The sequence below is a fragment of the Saccopteryx bilineata genome, chromosome 6, assembly GCF_036850765.1.
Source record: "Saccopteryx bilineata isolate mSacBil1 chromosome 6, mSacBil1_pri_phased_curated, whole genome shotgun sequence".
NCBI lineage: Eukaryota > Metazoa > Chordata > Mammalia > Chiroptera > Emballonuridae > Saccopteryx > Saccopteryx bilineata.
Window position 1 is genome coordinate 190,457,504 of NC_089495.1, and position 18,667 is coordinate 190,476,170.

Consider the following 18,667-nt stretch of genomic DNA (forward strand, 5'->3'; position numbering starts at 1 on the left):
GCCATCACGAAACTCAATTTAAACATTTCAGTCAAAAAGAAGATGGAAGGAGACACGGGTCACATCTCAGTTTTTTGTTTGCTTTTTGCATTTTTTGTAGATGTAAATATTGAGCCACTGAAAAGACCTTCCTCCATGAGTTGCGCGAGTATCAACCTTGCAAAAGTCATTTTTGGAGCACATTACCAAACACGCTCGTTCCAAAACCTTTAAGTAAGTCCCTAATTTTTAATAACTACACAATTCTTTCTTTTCTCTCCAAGGACTCAGATCGCTGGAGCGAAGGATGGGTCCCCCAGATTTTGTCTACGAACCAGCCAATGTGAGACCAGATGCTAATTAGTTGCGTTCCCGGGACGAACACGCCTTTGTCGCATGTAGGACCGGACTACAAAGCCCAGAATGCTTCGCCCCTCCCTGATCAATGAGGGTTTATTTAAATGATCTCTGAGGTCTTGGACCCAGGCCAATCAGCTGTCAGGGCTCATGATAAATCGCAATGCATTATTGATAATAATAATTACTGGGACATGCGCGTTCCGGCCGAAGGGGGGTAAATTTCCCAACTCCAGGAATTTGTGGCGGAGTGGGCAAATAACCGCGGCTTTCCCGGCGCCCCGATGCTCGCACCATGTCGAGGCGCAAGCAGGCGAAACCCCAACACATCAACTCCGAGGAGGACCAGGGCGAGCAGCAGCCGCAGCAACCAGCCCAGGAGTTTGCAGATGCGGCCCCAGCGGCGCCGGCGGCGGGGGAGCCGGGTGAGTGAGGCCGGGGGCGCACGCTCGGGGCGCGCACTTTCCCGCATGTTTGCGGGACACTCGAAGGCGCGCGCTTCGGGGAGCTATCGGCTTCCAGCGCAGATTGTGGTGTCGATATCTGGGGCTCAGTTCCAGAGAAGAGAGGCAGTCTTATCCCCCCCCACCCCCCCGCCGAGGCTTCCTTGTTAATTTTACATTTTTATCGCTTCCCCTCACTTGTTTAAATTTCACCCATAGGTCTCTTCCTTCTTATTGTAAAATTGACCCCCACCCTCTCCTCTGTCCCTCTCTTTCCTGAAAGGTTCCCTTCTCCTTGTCCTCTGCCCCTCTCTTAATTGGTTCCACTCCCCTCACTAGTAACCTCCCCCCAACTTGTAACTTACGTTCCCCTCCTCCCTCCCTGGCGCCGCTTTTCAAAGAAAGACCCCGGGGGTCCCCACCCTTTCCCTCACCCCCTGGGGGCTTTGCTAGGAGGCTGGAGAAGCGGTGCACCCTTGGAAGACCCCCGGGGGAGGGCGAGCTGTTGCTCGCGCCCCTCCCGGGCCAAGCGGGGGGAGGGGGCGCGACCTCTCCCCACCCGGAGGAGCTGGGGTGTGGGCCACCCGCGCTGCGGAGGGGATTGGAGAGCCTGAAGAGGTCGGGGAGAAGGGCCCAATGTTTCTTTTTTCTGAAATTTCTTTTTTGGTTTTCTCTTTTTTTCCTCGGGCTACGGCGCCTGCCGATCTTCGCCCTAACCTTTCGGGGCCTGACCTCCAGCCATCTTTGATTTCCGACTTCCTAAAATAACCGTGGCGTGAGGGAGGGGTGCTGGCCCCCAGCGGCCGGGGTTGTGGGCGCACGACAGCCTCGCCGGGGTGCACTGGCCTGGCGTTTTGCGTGTCTTTTCTGGGGCGCCCGGCTTTCCAGCAACGCGCCCCTGGGGCCAGAGGGGCGAGGTCGGACCGGGGCTCGGCGATCTAGGTCAGGGCGAGCTCCTGGGATTGACCGGCCCATGCTTCCGCGCCCAGCGTCTCCCGGCTCCGGAGAAGTTCGGAACCTTCCTGGAGCGGCCTCGCAAACCAACTTCCCCCTGGTCACTTCACCGAGGTTTTGGGAGCGAGTCGATTTCCCACTATCTTCCCTCCATCCTGGCCCGCCAAATTGTCGCCTGATAAGTTTTTAGCGTACGCGTGGGGGGAGGGTTTGTTTTAAACCTCGTCTTGGGCCTTGCTGAGTCTCCGCCTGCTTTCTAATTTCTTAACTGTTGATGGGGGTGTGTGTGGCCACCCCAGACACTCCCGAGATTGAACTCTATGGGAAGACTCTAGTTTTTGACTACTGCCCTCTTTTTCAAGGAGAGGGAATTAATATATTCCCCAAATATATAATCGGTTTAACTTAAATCCTTACTACCACCAAAATAACATTTTCCAGGTCCAATTAAATAGATCGGCTTGACCGAGTGGGCGGGCTGCTCGTTTTTGGGCGTCTGATGGTCTGGCAGCGAGCACCCGAGGTGCCTGGAGGGTGTACTCTCTTTGTGCCGGGGGTGGGGTGGGGTGGAGGGAGCATGGAGAGGCTTCGTCGCCTGGCCCACCTGGAACAAAAGGGTTAACTCTCTGCCAGCCCGCTTCCTCCGGAGAGGAGGGGCGAGCTCCTGGCTCTGACCCCTCCCCTGGTCCTGCTCTGACCTCCCCTTCCTCCTTCATTTTGGGTGAGCGCACGCTAGTGAGAATTTTGGTGGTGTTTGGCACCTTTAGGGGGAGCTTGTTACAGGGGGCTTCTTAAATTAATGCTGGGTGGATTTTACAGTCAGTTAACCCGAGCTGGTTAAGGTCTCAGGCCTGGCAGTGTGCTCCCTCCACTATTTGGGAGTGGGGGGTGTCGCTATTGATCCGTTGGGTTGGAGGTTGGAGCGTGCAGCCGGGTTGTGCGCGGGCGCCCCCTGGAGGCCCAGTCTGGAGCCGTGCCCTTTGCTGAGAGGCGGCTCCTCTCGCAGGTACCAGGTACCAGCTCACACCTGATGGGACGGGATGTGGAAGGGAATGGAGAGCGCTGGGCTGGGTGGGTCAAGGATGGGCGCCCCTGGGGACTTCAGCCAGTTGTTTGCGGGATCCCTGGCTGTGCCGGGTATTTGCCAAGTCTTTGGAATTCTTAGAAAGAATTCCTCGATCCTAGAATGTGTTTGCAGAGTCCCCTTACCATCATGGGACAGAAGAAGGTAGTTTTCCCAAGTAGTATATTTTAATGGCTGCATTTTGCATTTGAGCAGCCTGCTTGTTCCGTGTACAAACAGACAGATTGATATCTAGAGAATGTGTAACTTAAAATTAACGTGGGTCCGATCTTATTTTGAAAAGGCAATGGGAGACTCACTTGTAAAAAATATATATACCAGTTTTTTTGAGGGAGGAAAATGAAGTTTGGCGATCAATTTAGCAGATCAAAACAACTGCAGGTGGCCAAGGGAACTCGAGCTACACACAAGAAAATTAGCATTTTCTCAAAAGAGTTTCAAATGCCGTTTGTGCTAAACTGGATTACAACCTTCAACGATTAAAATTCCCTAGTTTCAAATAACTGCCTAGCCCCAGTTTCTAAACTGAAATGACCTATACTGGCCAGTAAGGATTCTGAGAATAGGACACTTGGGAGCTCCCATTTTAATTGAGGGAGAGGGAAATGTGTTGATTTGTAGCGTTAATGTTGCAAGGCGACTGTATTTCGGAGAGCGCGAGGGGCTAAAACTTGCCCACAGCAGCCCCTTTTGTTCAGTTAAAAAGAGATTGCCCAGTGGGTCCTTCAAGCCTCTGCTAGCTTCCTCCCCGGTAGGGACTTGGGGACCCATGTAGGGAGGTAGGAGATAGAGTTGGCACTTCCTCTTTTCAAATGAAGTTGGTTTTTTTGTAAGGTTTTAGAGACAGTCTGTGTGACTCTCTCGGCCATGTAACCTGGTTTCTCTGAGCTTTTGGATGGCGGTGAGTGTTAGTGTTCTGTTTAGGTAATTTCAATTGTGGAAGGCTCGTGGTTTGCTGGGAAGGTGATAGGTAATTAACATTGTTAAAAATCTCCCTGTTTTTTACTTACTGTGTCAAGTTGGTGAACTGCCAATTGAGATCATTCTACATTTTTATCTGCAGCCTACTGTATGCCGGGTACCAGGCTGGGGACCTTCAGTACATTATCTTTACTCACCTGAGAGGAAGCTTCAGCTCCTCGCTGAAGTGACTTGCCTGTGGTTGCCTTGTCTTTTTGGATTTAGCCTTGCTACAGGGGCTGTTTGTCATGGTCTCTAAGAGGAGTTGGTTAGGGGGTGGGATTTCCTGGCAGTTCCTTTGAGAGGAGCATTGGTGACTGTTTGGCTGGTTGAGTTTGATTATTTCTCCCTTTTGACTTTTGAGATGTGCCTTTGGAGGTCCCTGGGAAGCAAGCTGGAAAAATGACTGGGGACAGGGAGTTCAAGAAGTTCCCTTTCTCATCTCCTAATGTACTTTTGATTATTTTTAAAAAGCATCTAAACAATTTTAAAAGCCTGTAGATCCAGAAAAGAACTGCCTCTCCGGTCACCGCCATCCTCCTTTTTGATTTTCTTTCTTTCTTTTTTTTCTCCAAATTGATTCTGTGTCTTTGTCAGGCTTTGTTCCAGGGGGTTCTGGAGGCAACAAAAGCTCTGCCTGCGTGGAAGTTACAGATCTGCTTAAAAGATGAGCTCCAGTTGAGAGGCAAAACGGAACGGACCTCTCTAACACGGGGAACACCGGCGCTCACTCACCTTGGCGACTTTACAGCCACTTTTCATTCTTCTGCTCTCATTTTTCCTTTGCAGCAGAGTCCGTGCATTTTGATCCCTGACGGTTTCGAACAACTTTTTTTTTTTTTTTTTTTAGCTCTATTAGGTAGAAACTTAATTACAGCTCTAATTTGCCATCTATGAATTGAGTTAAAGGCTTGTTCCCTAAGTGTCTCTGATTGTGGAATTCAGATGTAAAATTAAACTGGTGAAAGGGCACTTTCTTTCAATGGGTTCAATCCTCGAGGATTTCTCAATTTCCTTTTGTTTTTTGGTAATTATCCTGCGGGTGGGGGAGGGTAGAAGATATTGCATACTTTAATCTAGTTATTGTAGTTCTTTTAAAATGGGGGAGGGAGATAAACGGGAGTCCTAATGCTTTTCGCAAGATACTTTTTTTTTTTTTTTTTTTTTTAAAGCATTTTCTCATCTCCAACAATTGATTGGCCTCTGGTAGATTCTTCTTATACAATGGAAAGAGTATTTTCTATCCATTTGGCAGTGATTGAATCTAAGACCCCTGCTGGGTTTACTGCATTCTTCCAACTTATTGGATAACTAGATGGTGGGAGATAACATTCCTAAAATTCGGAGTGGGGGTGGGGAGGAAGGATGCAATCCCTGCTCTCGGTGTAATCTTCTGAACTTTGCTTTTTCCTTTTGGGAAGGGCTTGCTTAAGCGTCCCCAGCAATTGTTCATAACAGTCCTGTCGCTCTTTGGCAAATACGGTTTCAGTATTTGCCAATGGTGGTCTGGATGTAGAAGTACTTTTTACTGCCCGAGCAAACAGAGCTCCTGCTGTTTTAAGATTCAAGTGGGATGTGGCTGGTATGGCTACAGAAGAGGCGAGCCTGTGTATACAGTGAAGGCAAGCTGGTATTCAGGTCGTAAATCACTCCTGAAACTGTTAGATCCTTTTAGAGCAGGGGGAGCTTAACCTTTTTTGTGCCATAGAGCCCTTCTCCACAGAAAGTATTTTAATACATAAAATGAAATACATAGAAATATGCCAGGGAAATAAATTGCATTGAGATAGTTATCAGAAGAATTTGTGATAAAGTGACATGCTTCTTGACTAACACAGTAAGACCTAGCAGCTGGTCAGGTAGGTAACCACCAGAATTTCCAGTAACGCAGCAACCTTAACACCAAATAGAAACAGTTTTCTGTTGACAAACTCACAGGTTCTGTGATGCCACTGTGGTATGCTCCCTATATTGATAATAAAAATAAAAACATTAAATTTTAGTTGAGGTTAGTGAATATAAATACCCCCTCCCACACACGCACACTGTGATATGTTCCCTGCATTTATAATTAAAATTAAATTTTAGTTCAGGTTAATGAAAAGAAAGATTTTTTTTTCCTGTCTAATTTCATGGACCCATGTTTAAGAATGCCTTCTTTAGAAAACTTGCATTTTCAATGAGTGAATGTTACCTCTTAGGAATAGAAAATATTCTTGGGGAAGTCAAAAACATTTATTGATATTACGATATTACAGTGGTTTGTGGCCTTCCAAAGGACCCCAGTGCATGAACAAAAATATACAATATATTTGTGGCTTTAAAATTTCAACGCAGGGTCCTGACCTGTGGTGGCGCAGTGGATAAAGCGTCGACCTGGAAATGCTGAGGTCGCCAGTTCGAAACCCTGGGCTTGCCTGGTCAAAGCACATATGGGAGTTGATGCTTCCAGCTCCTCCCCCCTTCTCTCTCTCTCTCCCTCTCTATCTCTCTCTCTCCTCTCTAAAAATGAATAAATAAAATAAAATAAAAAAATAAAAAAATAAAATTTCATGGCAGGGGGTAACTAAGGAAATATGCTTATTTAGCCTCCATTGAGGGGTGAAGTGAAAAATAGTTCGAGAAGCTTGCTCTAGAATAAACAATGATAAATTAGGCCACTGATTTTAGTGCCCTTATTGGATTTAAGAACACAATCTTCTTGCTCTTCCATTTTCTGGTTATCAGTATGTCTCATTGAGCCACCTAATTGTTTCTGAGTCACAAATTTCCACATCTACAAATTGGGAGAAAAGACTTCCTTGATTATGTGGCTGCAAATATAAATGAGTTAAGGTGTAAGTCAGACGTGTGTATTTTGTTTGGAGGAGAGTGGTGGTTTTGCTGACCCTTACAAAGTGGAATGGGCATTTTGGGGTGGGCTTTCCCAGAGAGTCCCAGAAATAGAGTCCCAGAAATAGAGTGGTTGAGACCAAGGGTATATAAACGTGTTAATTTAAAAGAAGCCATAGTACAAAGGTGGTGTGTACAATTTTAACGTTTCTCGTTCACCCCAACACCCTGGCCCATGCTCTCTGAGCTAGAGACCAGCCACAGTGGCTCTAATTTCAGAAGTTTTCCATGTACGTGTTCCTATTTTTAAATGCAACAGAGATGGGAGTGTATTATGTATAGATCCTGTTCTTTCCCCTTCCTTCTGAAAAATTACTAATTTGAGAGAGAGCAAGAAACGTCGGTTTGTTATTGCACTTATTTATGCATTGATTGATTGATTCTTTTATTTTTCATTTTTATTTTTGAGAGGGAGAGAGAAGCATCAGCTGGCTGTTTCACTTCGTTGTGTATCCATTAATTGGATTGCTCCTCATCCGTGCCCTGACCAGGTCTAGAACCAGTGCTCTCAGAATGAAACCAGCAACCCTGGTGCTCCAGGAGCCGGCTCTATCCATTGTACTACCAGCCAGGGCTCATTGATTGATTTTTTTTTATTATTCATTTTAGAAAGGAGAGGGAGAGACAGAGAGAGAGAGAAAGGGGGGAGGAGCTGGAAGCATCAATTCCCATATGTGCCTTGACCAGGCAAGCCCGGGGTTTTGAACCGGTGACTTCAGCATTTCCAGGTCGACGCTTTATCCACTGCACCACCACAGGTCAGGCTCATTGATTGATTCTTGTATGTGACCAAATGGGGGATTGAACCTGCAACCTTGGCATATCGGGACAGTGCTCTAACTAACCAACTTAGATACCTGGCTAGGGCTCTCTTCCGTTTTTTTTTTTTCTTTTTCTTTTGAAATAAATCTTAGGCGATTGTCCTGTAGAGGAGCACATATAATATAGGTCTATTTTTCTAGGCTACAGAAGTAATGATCTGTTTTCTGAACCCTCGTTGACTTCACCAGAACCTTACTGAACAATTAAAGTGCGTCTATTTTGTTGTTGTTTGTTAATGGGAGAAATGTATATTTGTGTCACAGAAAACTAACGGGAATTGGTGGGTCAAAGAATTACACTAAAATTATAATACTGCCAGATCATCCTCTGAAGAAGCAGTATTTATTTATATGCACCTATCAATAGTGTGTATTTCTCTCCCAACTTTTAAGAGTTCCTCTTTTTAAAGTTCTTGACACATAATTGTCAGCATTGCTTTTCCAGAAATATTTGTGCTACTTAACACCCCCACAAACACCGCAGTTCAAGTCTTAGGAAGGTGTATCATAAGTGTTCTGGGAATTGAATTTTATTTTATTTTTTTCTTCAGAGACAGAGAGAGGGACAGATAGGGACAGACAGGAAGGGAGAGAGATGAGAAACATCAATTCTTTGTTGCAGTTCCTTAGTTCATTGATTGATTTCTCATGTGCCTTGATGGGGGGGGGGGCTTCAGCAGACCGAGTAACTCCTTGCTCAAGCCAGCGACCTTGGGTCCAAGCTCAAACCAGATGAGCCCACGCTCAAGCTGGTGACCTTGGGGTCTCGAACCTGGGTCCTCTGCATCCCAGTCCGACGCTCTATCCACTGCACCACCGCCTGGTCAGGCTTGAATATTTTTAACTTGATTCTTGAAATAACAACTGTTGTGGAGCAGTATTAGGGCAAGGAGGAAGATGGTACCTCCCTGTTGAGCTCCACTTGGAAGTTCAGGGCTGCAGTGCGTCCTAACTTAATGGCACTTCCGGGTGTCCCAGAAATGTGGTGACCTGTGTTCTAGACCTCCCCGTTCCTTCATCCCCTACCACCACCCCAGCCAACCTGACCCCTCAGGCATTCCTGTCACTCTTGGAGTTTCTGTGAGAGGAAAAACTGTTTCAGTCTCAACAGAAGAAACATGATAGGAACTGGAAGAAAAAAGGAGCTCAAATGGAGGGTCTGGGTGCTGTCTGCCTGGGTTTTAGGAAGTGTAGTTTGTATGAAGCACCTAGAGGTGCCTAGTCAGAATACTGGAGGCTCTTTGCACCCCAAGGTCCCTCGCCCCAGCTTTCCACACAGTGACAGGTGAGAAGTCTTGTTAAACAAGTCAGTGGCTTGTTGTCTTGTCAGCAGCCCTAGTTGCTCAGCTATCGTCTTTAGAAATGGTGGGATGTGGGGGGGGGGTGGTTCAAAAAAGAAATAGAAAAGGTAGAGAAAGCAGTGTTCACAGATACTAATAGTATCTGTACTTTGCTCAGATCCTAGGATGGTTGGTACCAGGCACATAGTACATAGTAGGTACTCAAGCGTTTGTTAAATGAATCACTTAGCCCAGACATCTACCTTCGGAGGTTGTCATGATTTTACATGTTTTAACAAATTCTGTGGGGGTAAGTCCGTCACAATGAACCTGTTATTGGTGGGCTCTGAGGAGAGCTGGCTTATATGGACAGAAGCCCCTGCCCCCCTGGTCCCTAATTAGTCTGTCCTTATGCAAATGAGCATTGTCTTACTGGTCAGAATAAAGCCAGTTGGCTGGAGCTGCACTGCTCTGATCAGATGGGGAAAGCTTCAGTCCTTATTGGTTGAAATAGGATTCCAGGAACCCCTTTATAAGGGCAGGCAGTTCAGTGCTGAGGCAGAGGGTGTGGCTGTGACTTCTCTATGAAGTGTGATTCCAGTGAGGCTCCTGTGCAGAAATGGCTGTCAGGCTCTGTTTCTTATAATTTGAACCAAATTAGCTACCAGGAGCCCTTCTTTAGAGCCCTTTTTTATTCAGGGTTTGCATTTTCAACATCCTTTTTATTGACCGCATAAAAGCCATTTGACATTAGAAGCTTGCTCTTTGAGTGGGGGAGGGGCGATACAGATCTTTGAGTGGGTTATTTATAATTGTATGAGTTTCATAGGGCTGCTGTAAGCAATTGCCACAAAGTAGGAAATTTAAAACAACTGAAATTTATTCTCACAGTTCAGGAGGCTAGAAGTACAAAAAGTCAAGGTGTTGGCAGGATTGGTTCCTTCTGGAGGTTCTGAGGGAGAATCTGTCCCTTGCCTTCTCCCTGCTTTCTGTTGTTTCCTACCTCCCTCCCTTCTGTAAGACAACAACCCTTGGTTTGTAGCCACATAACTCCTTCATGCGACCTTATTCCTTCTCAAATCTCCCTTTCCTTTTTAAGGACAGTAGGCATTGGAGTTGGGACCCATGCTAATTATGTTAGCAAGGTTCCTCTTTTTTGTATTTTTCTGAAGCTAGAAACCGGGAGAGACAGTCAGACAGACTCCTGCATGCACCTGACCGGGATCCACCTGGCACGCCCACCAGGGGGCGATGCTCTGCCCCTCTGGGGCGTTGCTCTGCCGCGACCAGAGCTACTCTAGTGCCTGGGGCAGAGGCCAAGGAGCCATCCCCAGCGCCCAGGCCATCTTTGCTCCAATGGAGCCTCGGCTGCGGGAGAGGAAGAGAGAGACAGAGAGGAAGGAGAGGGGGAGGGGTGGAGAAGCAAATGGGCGCCTCTCCTGTGTGCCCTGGCCAGGAATCGAACCCGGGACTTCCACACGCCAGGCCGATGCTCTACCACTGAGCCAACCGGCCAGGGCCAGGTTCCTCTTTCAACTGAGGTCCCGTGCACAGGTGCTGCTGGAGTTAGCAGTTAGACATATGTTAGGATATCCATTGACCCTCTCTGCACAAGTGGTTAGTTCATTCAGACTCTTTGGATGCCTAGTTCCGTTTCCTAATCTGTCTGTTGCACACGGGTCATGAAGATACTGCATTGTGTGTAGTCAGGGTGTTTAGCTTTTCCTCTCTTGTCACAGGTGCTCCAGTGAACCACCCGGGGACTGGCGATGACATGAATGGGGATCGGACCGCGGTAAAGAGGCCTCGTCGGGAGGAGACTCACATCTGTGACAAATGCTGTGGCGAGTTCTTCAGCTTCTCTGAGTTCTTAGAACATAAGAAAAATTGCACTAAACATCCACCTGTCCTCATCATGAACGACAGCGAGGGCCCGGTACCTTCCGAAGACTTCTCCGGCGCTGTGCTGAGCCGCCAGCCACACAGTCCGAGCAGTAAGGACAGTCACAGGGAGGACGGCGGAAGCAGCTCCGGGGACATGAAGGAGAAGCCAGGGGCAGAGTCTGTTCTGTATTTAAAGACAGAGACTGCCCTGCCACCCACACCGCAGGACTTAAGCTATTTACCCAAAGGCAAAGGGGCCAACACGAACGTCACCCTTCAAGCACTACGGGGCACCAAGGTGGCGGTGAATCAGCGGAGCGCGGAGGCGCTTCCCACCCCCGTGCCCGGTGCCAACAGCATCCCGTGGGTCCTGGAGCAGATCCTGTGTCTGCAGCAGCAGCAGCTACAGCAGATCCAGCTCACCGAGCAGATCCGTGTCCAGGTGAACATGTGGGCTGCCCACGCCCTCCACTCGGGCGTGGCGGGAGCCGACACCCTGAAGACCTTAGGCAGCCACGTGTCCCAGCAGGTTTCTGCGGCTGTGGCTTTGCTCAGCCAGAAAGCTGGAGGCCCCGGTCTGTCCCTGGACACTTTGAAACAAGCCAAGCTACCTCATGCAAACATCCCTTCCACCACCAGCTCCGTGTCCCCTGGGCTGATCACCTTCGCCCTGAGGCCGGACGGGTCAAGGGTGCTCCCAAACCGCATCCCAGGTGCTATGATGCCTCAGGGCCAAATGCTCTTCCCGAGCCCGTTCTCCACGGTGGCCTTAGACCCGTCCAAGAAAGGGAAAGGGAAGCCACCCAACGTGTCCCCGGTGGATGTCAAACCCAAAGACGAGGCCGCCCTCTACAGGCACAAGTGTAAGTACTGTAGCAAGGTTTTTGGGACTGATAGCTCCTTGCAGATCCACCTCCGTTCCCATACCGGAGAGAGACCCTTCGTGTGCTCTGTCTGTGGCCACCGGTTCACCACCAAGGGCAACCTCAAGGTACACTTTCATCGGCACCCCCAGGTGAAGGCAAACCCCCAGCTGTTTGCCGAGTTCCACGACAAGATGGCGGCAGGCAGTGGCGTTCCCTATGCACTCTCTGTGCCTGTCCCCATAGATGAATTGAGTCTCTCTTTAGAAAGCAAACCTGTCCTGGTAACAGGGACCCCCAATATAGGGCTACCTAAGAATCTCTCTTCAGGGACTAACCCCAAGGACCTAATGGCTGGCCCACTGGCCAACGACCTACAGCCCGGGCCTTCTCCAGAAAGTGAGGATGGACCCATACTCTCTGGGGTGGGGCCAAACCATAATTCCCCAAGGGTTGGTGGCTTCCAAGGGAGAGGGACACCCGAGCCAGGGTCAGAGACCCTGAAGTTGCAGCAGCTGGTGGAGAATATTGACAAGGCCCCCACTGACCCCAATGAATGCCTCATCTGCCACCGTGTCTTAAGCTGCCAAAGCTCCCTCAAAATGCATTACCGCACCCACACCGGGGAGAGACCTTTCCGCTGTAAGATCTGTGACCGAGCCTTCTCCACCAAAGGCAACCTGAAGACACACTTCGGGGTTCACCGAACCAACACCTCCATAAAGACGCAGCACTCGTGCCCCATCTGCCAGAAGAAGTTTACCAACGCGGTCATGTTGCAGCAGCACATTCGGATGCACATGGGCGGGCAGATTCCTAACACGCCCTTGCCGGAGAACCCCTGCGACTTTTCGGGTCCTGAGCTGATGATGGTTGGTGAGAATGGTAGGGTGACTGCCATCTGTCACGACGATGTTGTCGAAAGCATTGATGTAGATGAAGTTGTCTCCCAGGATGCTCCCGGCAGCTCCTCAAAGGTCCCCATGCCTCTTCCCGGCATCCACTCGGTGTCACCCACGCCAGGGTTCACCATGATGGCCCCCCTGGATGCCCCAGGGAAGGTGGGCCTTGCTCCTGTGGTCCTGCAGCGGCAGAGCAGCAGAGAGAACGGTTCAGTGGAGAGCGACGGCTTGACCAACGACTCCTCCTCCTCGGTGCTGGGAGACCAGGAGTATCAGAGCCGAAGTCCGGATGTCCTGGAGACCACCTCCTTCCAGGCTCTCTCCCCGGCCAATAGCCAAGCGGAAAGCATCAAGTCTAAGTCTCCTGAGGCTGGCGGCAAAGCAGACAGCTCGGACAGCAGCCGCACTGAGATGGAAGGTGATAGAGCTTTGGATTTAACTTATGTCCAATTTTGGGCACAAGGTGTCTTCCAAAAGGAACCTGGGTTGAACCTGACAAACGGAGAGTATGATAAAGGGGAAGCAGCTCCTCTATAGGGCTGACAGCCGTTCTGCGCTCTGGGTGGAGGCAAAGAATAACTTCCTCTATCCCACTAACGACATGCTTTGATTTATGACGGTTAATGCACATTGGTATGAACAGCATACTTTTTTAGGTTTTTTTAAATTTTTTTTAATTTTTATTTTTGTGTTTGAGCCCTGTGGGGACATAAGGGGTAATCAGTAGAAGAAGTTTTCAGAGAGTGGGCATTGCTTTTTGGCCACTGACATTAAACCCATAATTTTTTGTTTCTGAGGTCCCACTCTGTAATGTGAGGTTCACAACATGAACAACTCAGGGTAAAAAAAAGGAATCTAATCTGTTTGAAACTCACATATAAATGGTGGGGTGCCTGTTGATGTCATTAATGGCAAAATGGGGGCACAACTGCACCGTAGAGTCCGAGAAGGATGAGCACCTGAGCATACTTGAAAGGTAACTCTTTATGTAGGCATCTGACCTTGAAAGCCAAAGCCGTTACCAGTCTCTGTGCAGGTCCACAGTTGAGGGAAAGCTGCTGCTTCCGAGGTGTAAGTGTCCTGAAAGCCATTTCCAGGTGCTCAGGCAGCAATGGGCGTTTCCTTTCAAAGCCCCTGCCCCCCCCCCCGCCCCCCCTTGGTTTGACCAGTGAATGAGTGTGGGGTGATAAAGCTGTGGGATTTCTTCTTCTCTGCACACTAGGTCGGAGCAGTCTCCCGTCAACGTTTGTCCGAGCCCAGCCAACCTATGTCAAAGTTGAAGTTCCCGGTGCGTTTGGACCCGCAACCATGTCCACAGGCATGACTCCTTTGTTGGCGGCCCAGCCACGCCGCCAGGGCAAGCAGCACGCCTGCTCACGGTGCGGGAAGAACTTCTCATCGGCCAGCGCCCTCCAGATCCACGAGAGAACTCACACTGGGGAGAAGCCCTTCGTGTGTAACATATGTGGGCGAGCCTTCACCACCAAAGGCAACTTGAAGGTGAGTTCTTAGGATTTCAGCAGGAATGGGAGCGGCGTCTTCGTGTTATCCATCCGCAGTGAACCTTCAACTAAGGGCAGACGGGATGTTATATCTCAAAACTGGCTCTTGAAATAAATATTCTTTAAGAAGATTGATGTTTTCTCATATCACGACATCCCTGAGATTGGATGCTTATTGCTGTTAGTGTCTGTAACAAGTAAATTTTTTTTTTTCTAATCTTAGTGGCACTTAATGACTCATTTAACAGGGGGTGGGGTGCCGTCTGGGAACAGGGCATGTGGTCTACTTTCTGCTCCTGTCTCTTAGTATAACGTCTTAGTGTGGGCAGTTGTCCTTCCAGTACTGGGACAGACCATGGTGCCTTTCAACAATTGTTCAGTAGATGTAGGAAATAAAGCCTGGAAACACACGTGCTATTTGTCAAGTGTCCTAATGTAGAATTGATAAATCGTTTATGGATTTCTTAGGCTTCCAGACTTGATGTGCCCCTTACCCCCTTGCTATGCAATGGTTTAATTTTCTGACTGCTAGGTTGAAATAAATACCATGAGTTGAACATGTCTGTAATCCAGTACCGCTGCAGAAAAGAGGCCTCCAGGTTATCAGCAGTGCATTTAAAAATAGGACAGCTGGGTTCTTCCAGAGAATGGCCTATTGTTGTTGTTATAACTTGGTCCCACTTAAGATTTCCCCAGGATTTGAAGAGGAGACTCTTCCGAATACGGATTGATAGTGGCCTGTGCAAGAACCCAGGATGGGAATTGGGGACCTGAATTTCCCTCCTGGCCTGGCCTCCAGTTTGCATAAGCCACGTTTCTCTGGCTCTCCTTCCCTCCTCCAATGAGTAGAACACTAATGAAATCCTTTGTAGTTAGAATAAAGGTTGAAATTTTATCTTAAAGGTGACCTACAAGACTATGTCATTTTAAAAACTAAAACTACTTATTATTACAAAACAACCTGTTCTTTTTAGCCTAGTTGGCAAAAACTACCAGGGCGGAGGAGGAACATGAAGTAACTTCGTCTCTAATACCCACTTCCAAAAATATAGGCCTTTTAAATTTGTTCCCAGCCCTGTGCTCAGCTCAGTGGAGGTCTGGAGCTGCTCTCTTGCTGCACAAGTGGTTTGAGGCAGATGGCTTCTTGTGCCTCAGTGCCCCTGACATGGGGGACCATGGTACTAATGACTGCAAGGTTGTCCTGGAGCTTCAAGGTGCTTTAGTGTTCCAAATGATATCTGGAACACCTTAACAGCTTTTTTATTTAATTTATTATTATTTTTATTTAGTGAGAGGAGGGGAAGCAGAGAGAGACTCCTGCGTCCGTTCTGACCAGGATCCACCCAGTATGCCCACTAGGGGGCAATGCTCTGCCCATCTGGGGCCTTTGTTCTCTTGCAGCCGGAGCCATTTTTTAGCACCAGAAGTGGGAGCCATAGAGTCATCCTCAGCAGCTGGGGCCAACTCCCTCCGATCAAGCCTTGGCTGTAGGAGTGGAGGATGAGAGAAAGAAGGGGGAGGGGTAGAGGTAGAGAAGCGTGCTGGGCTAACGCTCTGCCAACTGGCCAGGGACTTAACAGCTTTTTAAGAGTGATTAAGCCCTGGCTGGTTGGCTCAGTGGTAGAGCATTGGCCCAGCGTGTGGAAGTCCCAGTTCAATTTCTAGTTGGGGCACACAGAAGTGCCCATCTGCTTTTCCACCCCTCCCCCTCTCCTTCCTCTCTTATCTCTCTCTTCCCCTCCCGCAGCCAAGGCTCCATTGGAGCAAAGTTGGCCCAGGCGCTGAGGATGGCTCGGGTTGCAACTGCCCCAGATGGGCAGAGCATCGCCCCCTAGTGGTCATACTGGGTGGATCTGGGTCTGGCGCATGTGGAAGTCTGTCTCTCTGCTTCCCTGCTTTCCACTTTAAAAAAAAAAAGTGATTTAGAGCAAGACACTTCTGAGCTTCATGAGATAACTACTGACTTCTAGAAGGATGTCAGTGAAGATGTAATGAGAATGCTCGAGAAAACCCAGTCTGTACCTCCCAGATTCTACCTCCCAGATTCTTCAGCTAAAGAAGCTGCAAGGGGTTTGAAACCTCAAAAGCCAGACAAGGAAAGTAATTGCAGAAAGAAGACCAGGTTAAAGAAGCAGTAGGTAGTACAATCATCTGATATACTTTTGCCCTGCCCCCCACTGAGAGCAGATCTGAAGTTTTAACATCTGAAATCTAATTTATATGTCAGTTACATGTGCTGTTTGGTAGACCCACACCCACACGCAGCCTGTGGCTTTCCAGCACGCCCTCATACCTCTGCTGTGGCGGAAACCTCTCTGTCCCTCTTCCCGTAGGTCCACTATATGACGCATGGGGCCAACAATAGCTCCGCACGCCGTGGGAGGAAGCTGGCCATCGAGAACACCATGGCTCTTTTAGGAACAGACGCAAAGAGGGTCCCAGAGGTGTTTCCCAAGGAAATCGTGGCCCCTTCCGTGAACGTGGACCCTGTTGTGTGGAGCCAGTATACCACCATGCTCAATGGGGGATTGGCCATGAAAACCAACGAGATCTCCGTGATCCAGAGCGGAGGCATTCCCACTCTCCCCGTTTCCCTGGGGGCCAGCTCCGTGGTCACCAACACCACCGTCTCCAAGATAGATGGCTCGCAGTCAGCCATCAGCGCCGACGCGGAGAAGCCGGGGGCTGCTGACGGCGTTCCCAAACACCAGTTCCCTCACTTCCTGGAGGAAAACAAGATTGCGGTCAGCTAAGCTACTGGGGAACCCTTTGAAAGGAGAACGCAGAGCGACTGCTCTTGAACCAGACCGTTGGTTTTTTGTTTTTGTTTTTGTTTCTTTTGAAAGAACCCATCTTCTTGTTAGTTTTTTTTACTGACGTGCAAATAATGTTTACAGTTGTGACCACAACCTCAGGCAAGTCCTACAATCACGATGTTGCTATGCTGCTTTGCAAAAAAAAAAAAAAATTTCCTACTAAAACAAATACAGACTAGTATTTTTGTTTGTTTGTTTAATTTTGGAAGAAAGCGGGTCTTGCAAAGTAGCTTTGTTACTTGAGACAAACTGTATACACGAAAACTTTGTACAAGCTAGAGTAACTATTTCCAAAGACTGTCACCTGTTTCAAGTTGGAACTTACTGAACCTTAATGGAAGAGACAACTGTTTAGCCGAATTGGGGGGAGGGGGTGCTGAGTACTTACTTCTGTGGTGACCGAATGCGGGTAAAATGGACATGGTCTGTTATCTTTAGGGACCTGCTTGGTATATCCCCCAACCCTGCACCCATCTGTTTTCTTTTTTCTTTTTTGAATGTACTTGTTTATTTTTTAAACTGAGGTTGCAGAATTACAAAATAATTTCAACCTTGGAACCTTAGATAGGATGCCCTCCAATGGACTGATGTTAGTCCTTAGAAAGTCGATGTGTGTGTTGCTGCTTATTGAAGGACAGTTCAGTGGGAGCCCTAAGATGCCAGTGGATCGATTGATTCCCTGCCTTCTTCCTGAATGCCACCAGGACAGGTGGGCCACCTGAGCGGGGAACCTCAGGTGACTTCATTAGTTCCCCAGTGCCTACTCTTATTGAAACAAGGGGTTTTTCATTCTTGAAGAAGCTTGTGGAAGGGCATGTATCTTATGAGAGGTTCACATACTAAATTTTATAAAAAGTTCCTTGATGTGACTTATGCCAAGTTATTATGAAGACCCCCCCCCCTCCCCTCGATTATTGCATGAAGGCTACAAAGTTGGAACAGGCAAGTCCTGGGTATGAAAGCTTTAATTTATCTACCTCATTTCTTTTTTATTTTTGTAGCCTTAGTTTCTCTTTTCCTATTTTATGACCGCCGAAAGTGTTCCTAGTCCCTGTCTAAAACCTAAGACTTGATGTATTATTGGTGGGAGTGGCCAGATGTTCGAGATGTTTCTGTGATTTTTTTTTTTACCCCCTTTTTTGTATATGTAATACTAAGCAAACAAGGAAACGGTTTAAAGAGGAAGAAGAAGGAAAGACCCTAATTTCTGGGTGGAGGAGTCTTTCCCCCCCTCAGTGTGGAAATGTAGATCAAGAATTATGTCAAAGTTGGTCTCTGAGTTATTGCACCTGACTTTAGGATCCAAAAGATTTTTTTTTTTTAATTTTTTTTTTTTTTTTTTTTTGCCAAGTTGTGCCTTTCCTTCCGGAACTGTAAGTGAACACAATAATGATACCTGTTTACACTGTGAAGTGGATATTGTTACAAAGGACACACCAGAGGCTTTCTCGCTGTTAACGCCTTGTGAATGTATGTCTACGGAGAAAACCCTGTAGTTTCACCTGCTGATGCCGACTGTTGGAGAATAAATTTTGGATATTTTTTTCCCCCCACCGGGCGTGGTTGTCTGTAAGTTTTTCTGGTAGTTTCTGCTCTAAACCTGAGAATCCTTACTTGACAGTCATTTCCAGATACCTCCTGACAGTCCAGGTCGTAGTATGAAGATGTATATCTGGTTACATCCAGGCTTGACCCAGTTCTCAAACACACAATCGATTACTTGCTGGTTGGTGTCTTCCCTTTTCCGTTAGTCTCACTAGAGAACTTTTGCTTCTGTTCGCTTATGGCTATAGAGGGCTTATGTCCTAGACTACTCCACATCTCATCCTGTCTTGACCTGGCACAAGTCAACTGGGTAGAGACACAGTATTTTTTTTTTTAATTTTAATTTTTTATTTATTCATTTTAGAGAGGAGAGAGAGAGAGAGAG

At 48.0% G+C, this 18,667-nt stretch overlaps 1 protein-coding gene across 2 annotated transcripts; it reads left to right on the forward strand.

Annotated features, from left to right (window-relative positions):
- The first annotated feature begins 631 nt into the window (after window positions 1-631).
- Window positions 632-16,880, forward strand: SALL4 (spalt like transcription factor 4). Of its 2 annotated transcripts, none has more exons than XM_066235408.1 (4): window positions 632-761; window positions 10,510-12,837; window positions 13,642-13,919; window positions 16,255-16,880. In XM_066235408.1, the coding sequence occupies exons 1-4, from the start codon at window positions 632-634 to the stop codon at window positions 16,672-16,674; spliced, it is 3,156 nt and encodes a 1,051-aa protein (XP_066091505.1). In that variant the 3' UTR covers window positions 16,675-16,880. The 2 variants fall into 2 exon arrangements, with proteins under 2 accessions (XP_066091505.1, XP_066091506.1); XM_066235409.1 differs by having other exon boundaries at window positions 10,510-11,517.
- The last annotated feature ends 1,787 nt before the right edge of the window (window positions 16,881-18,667 follow it).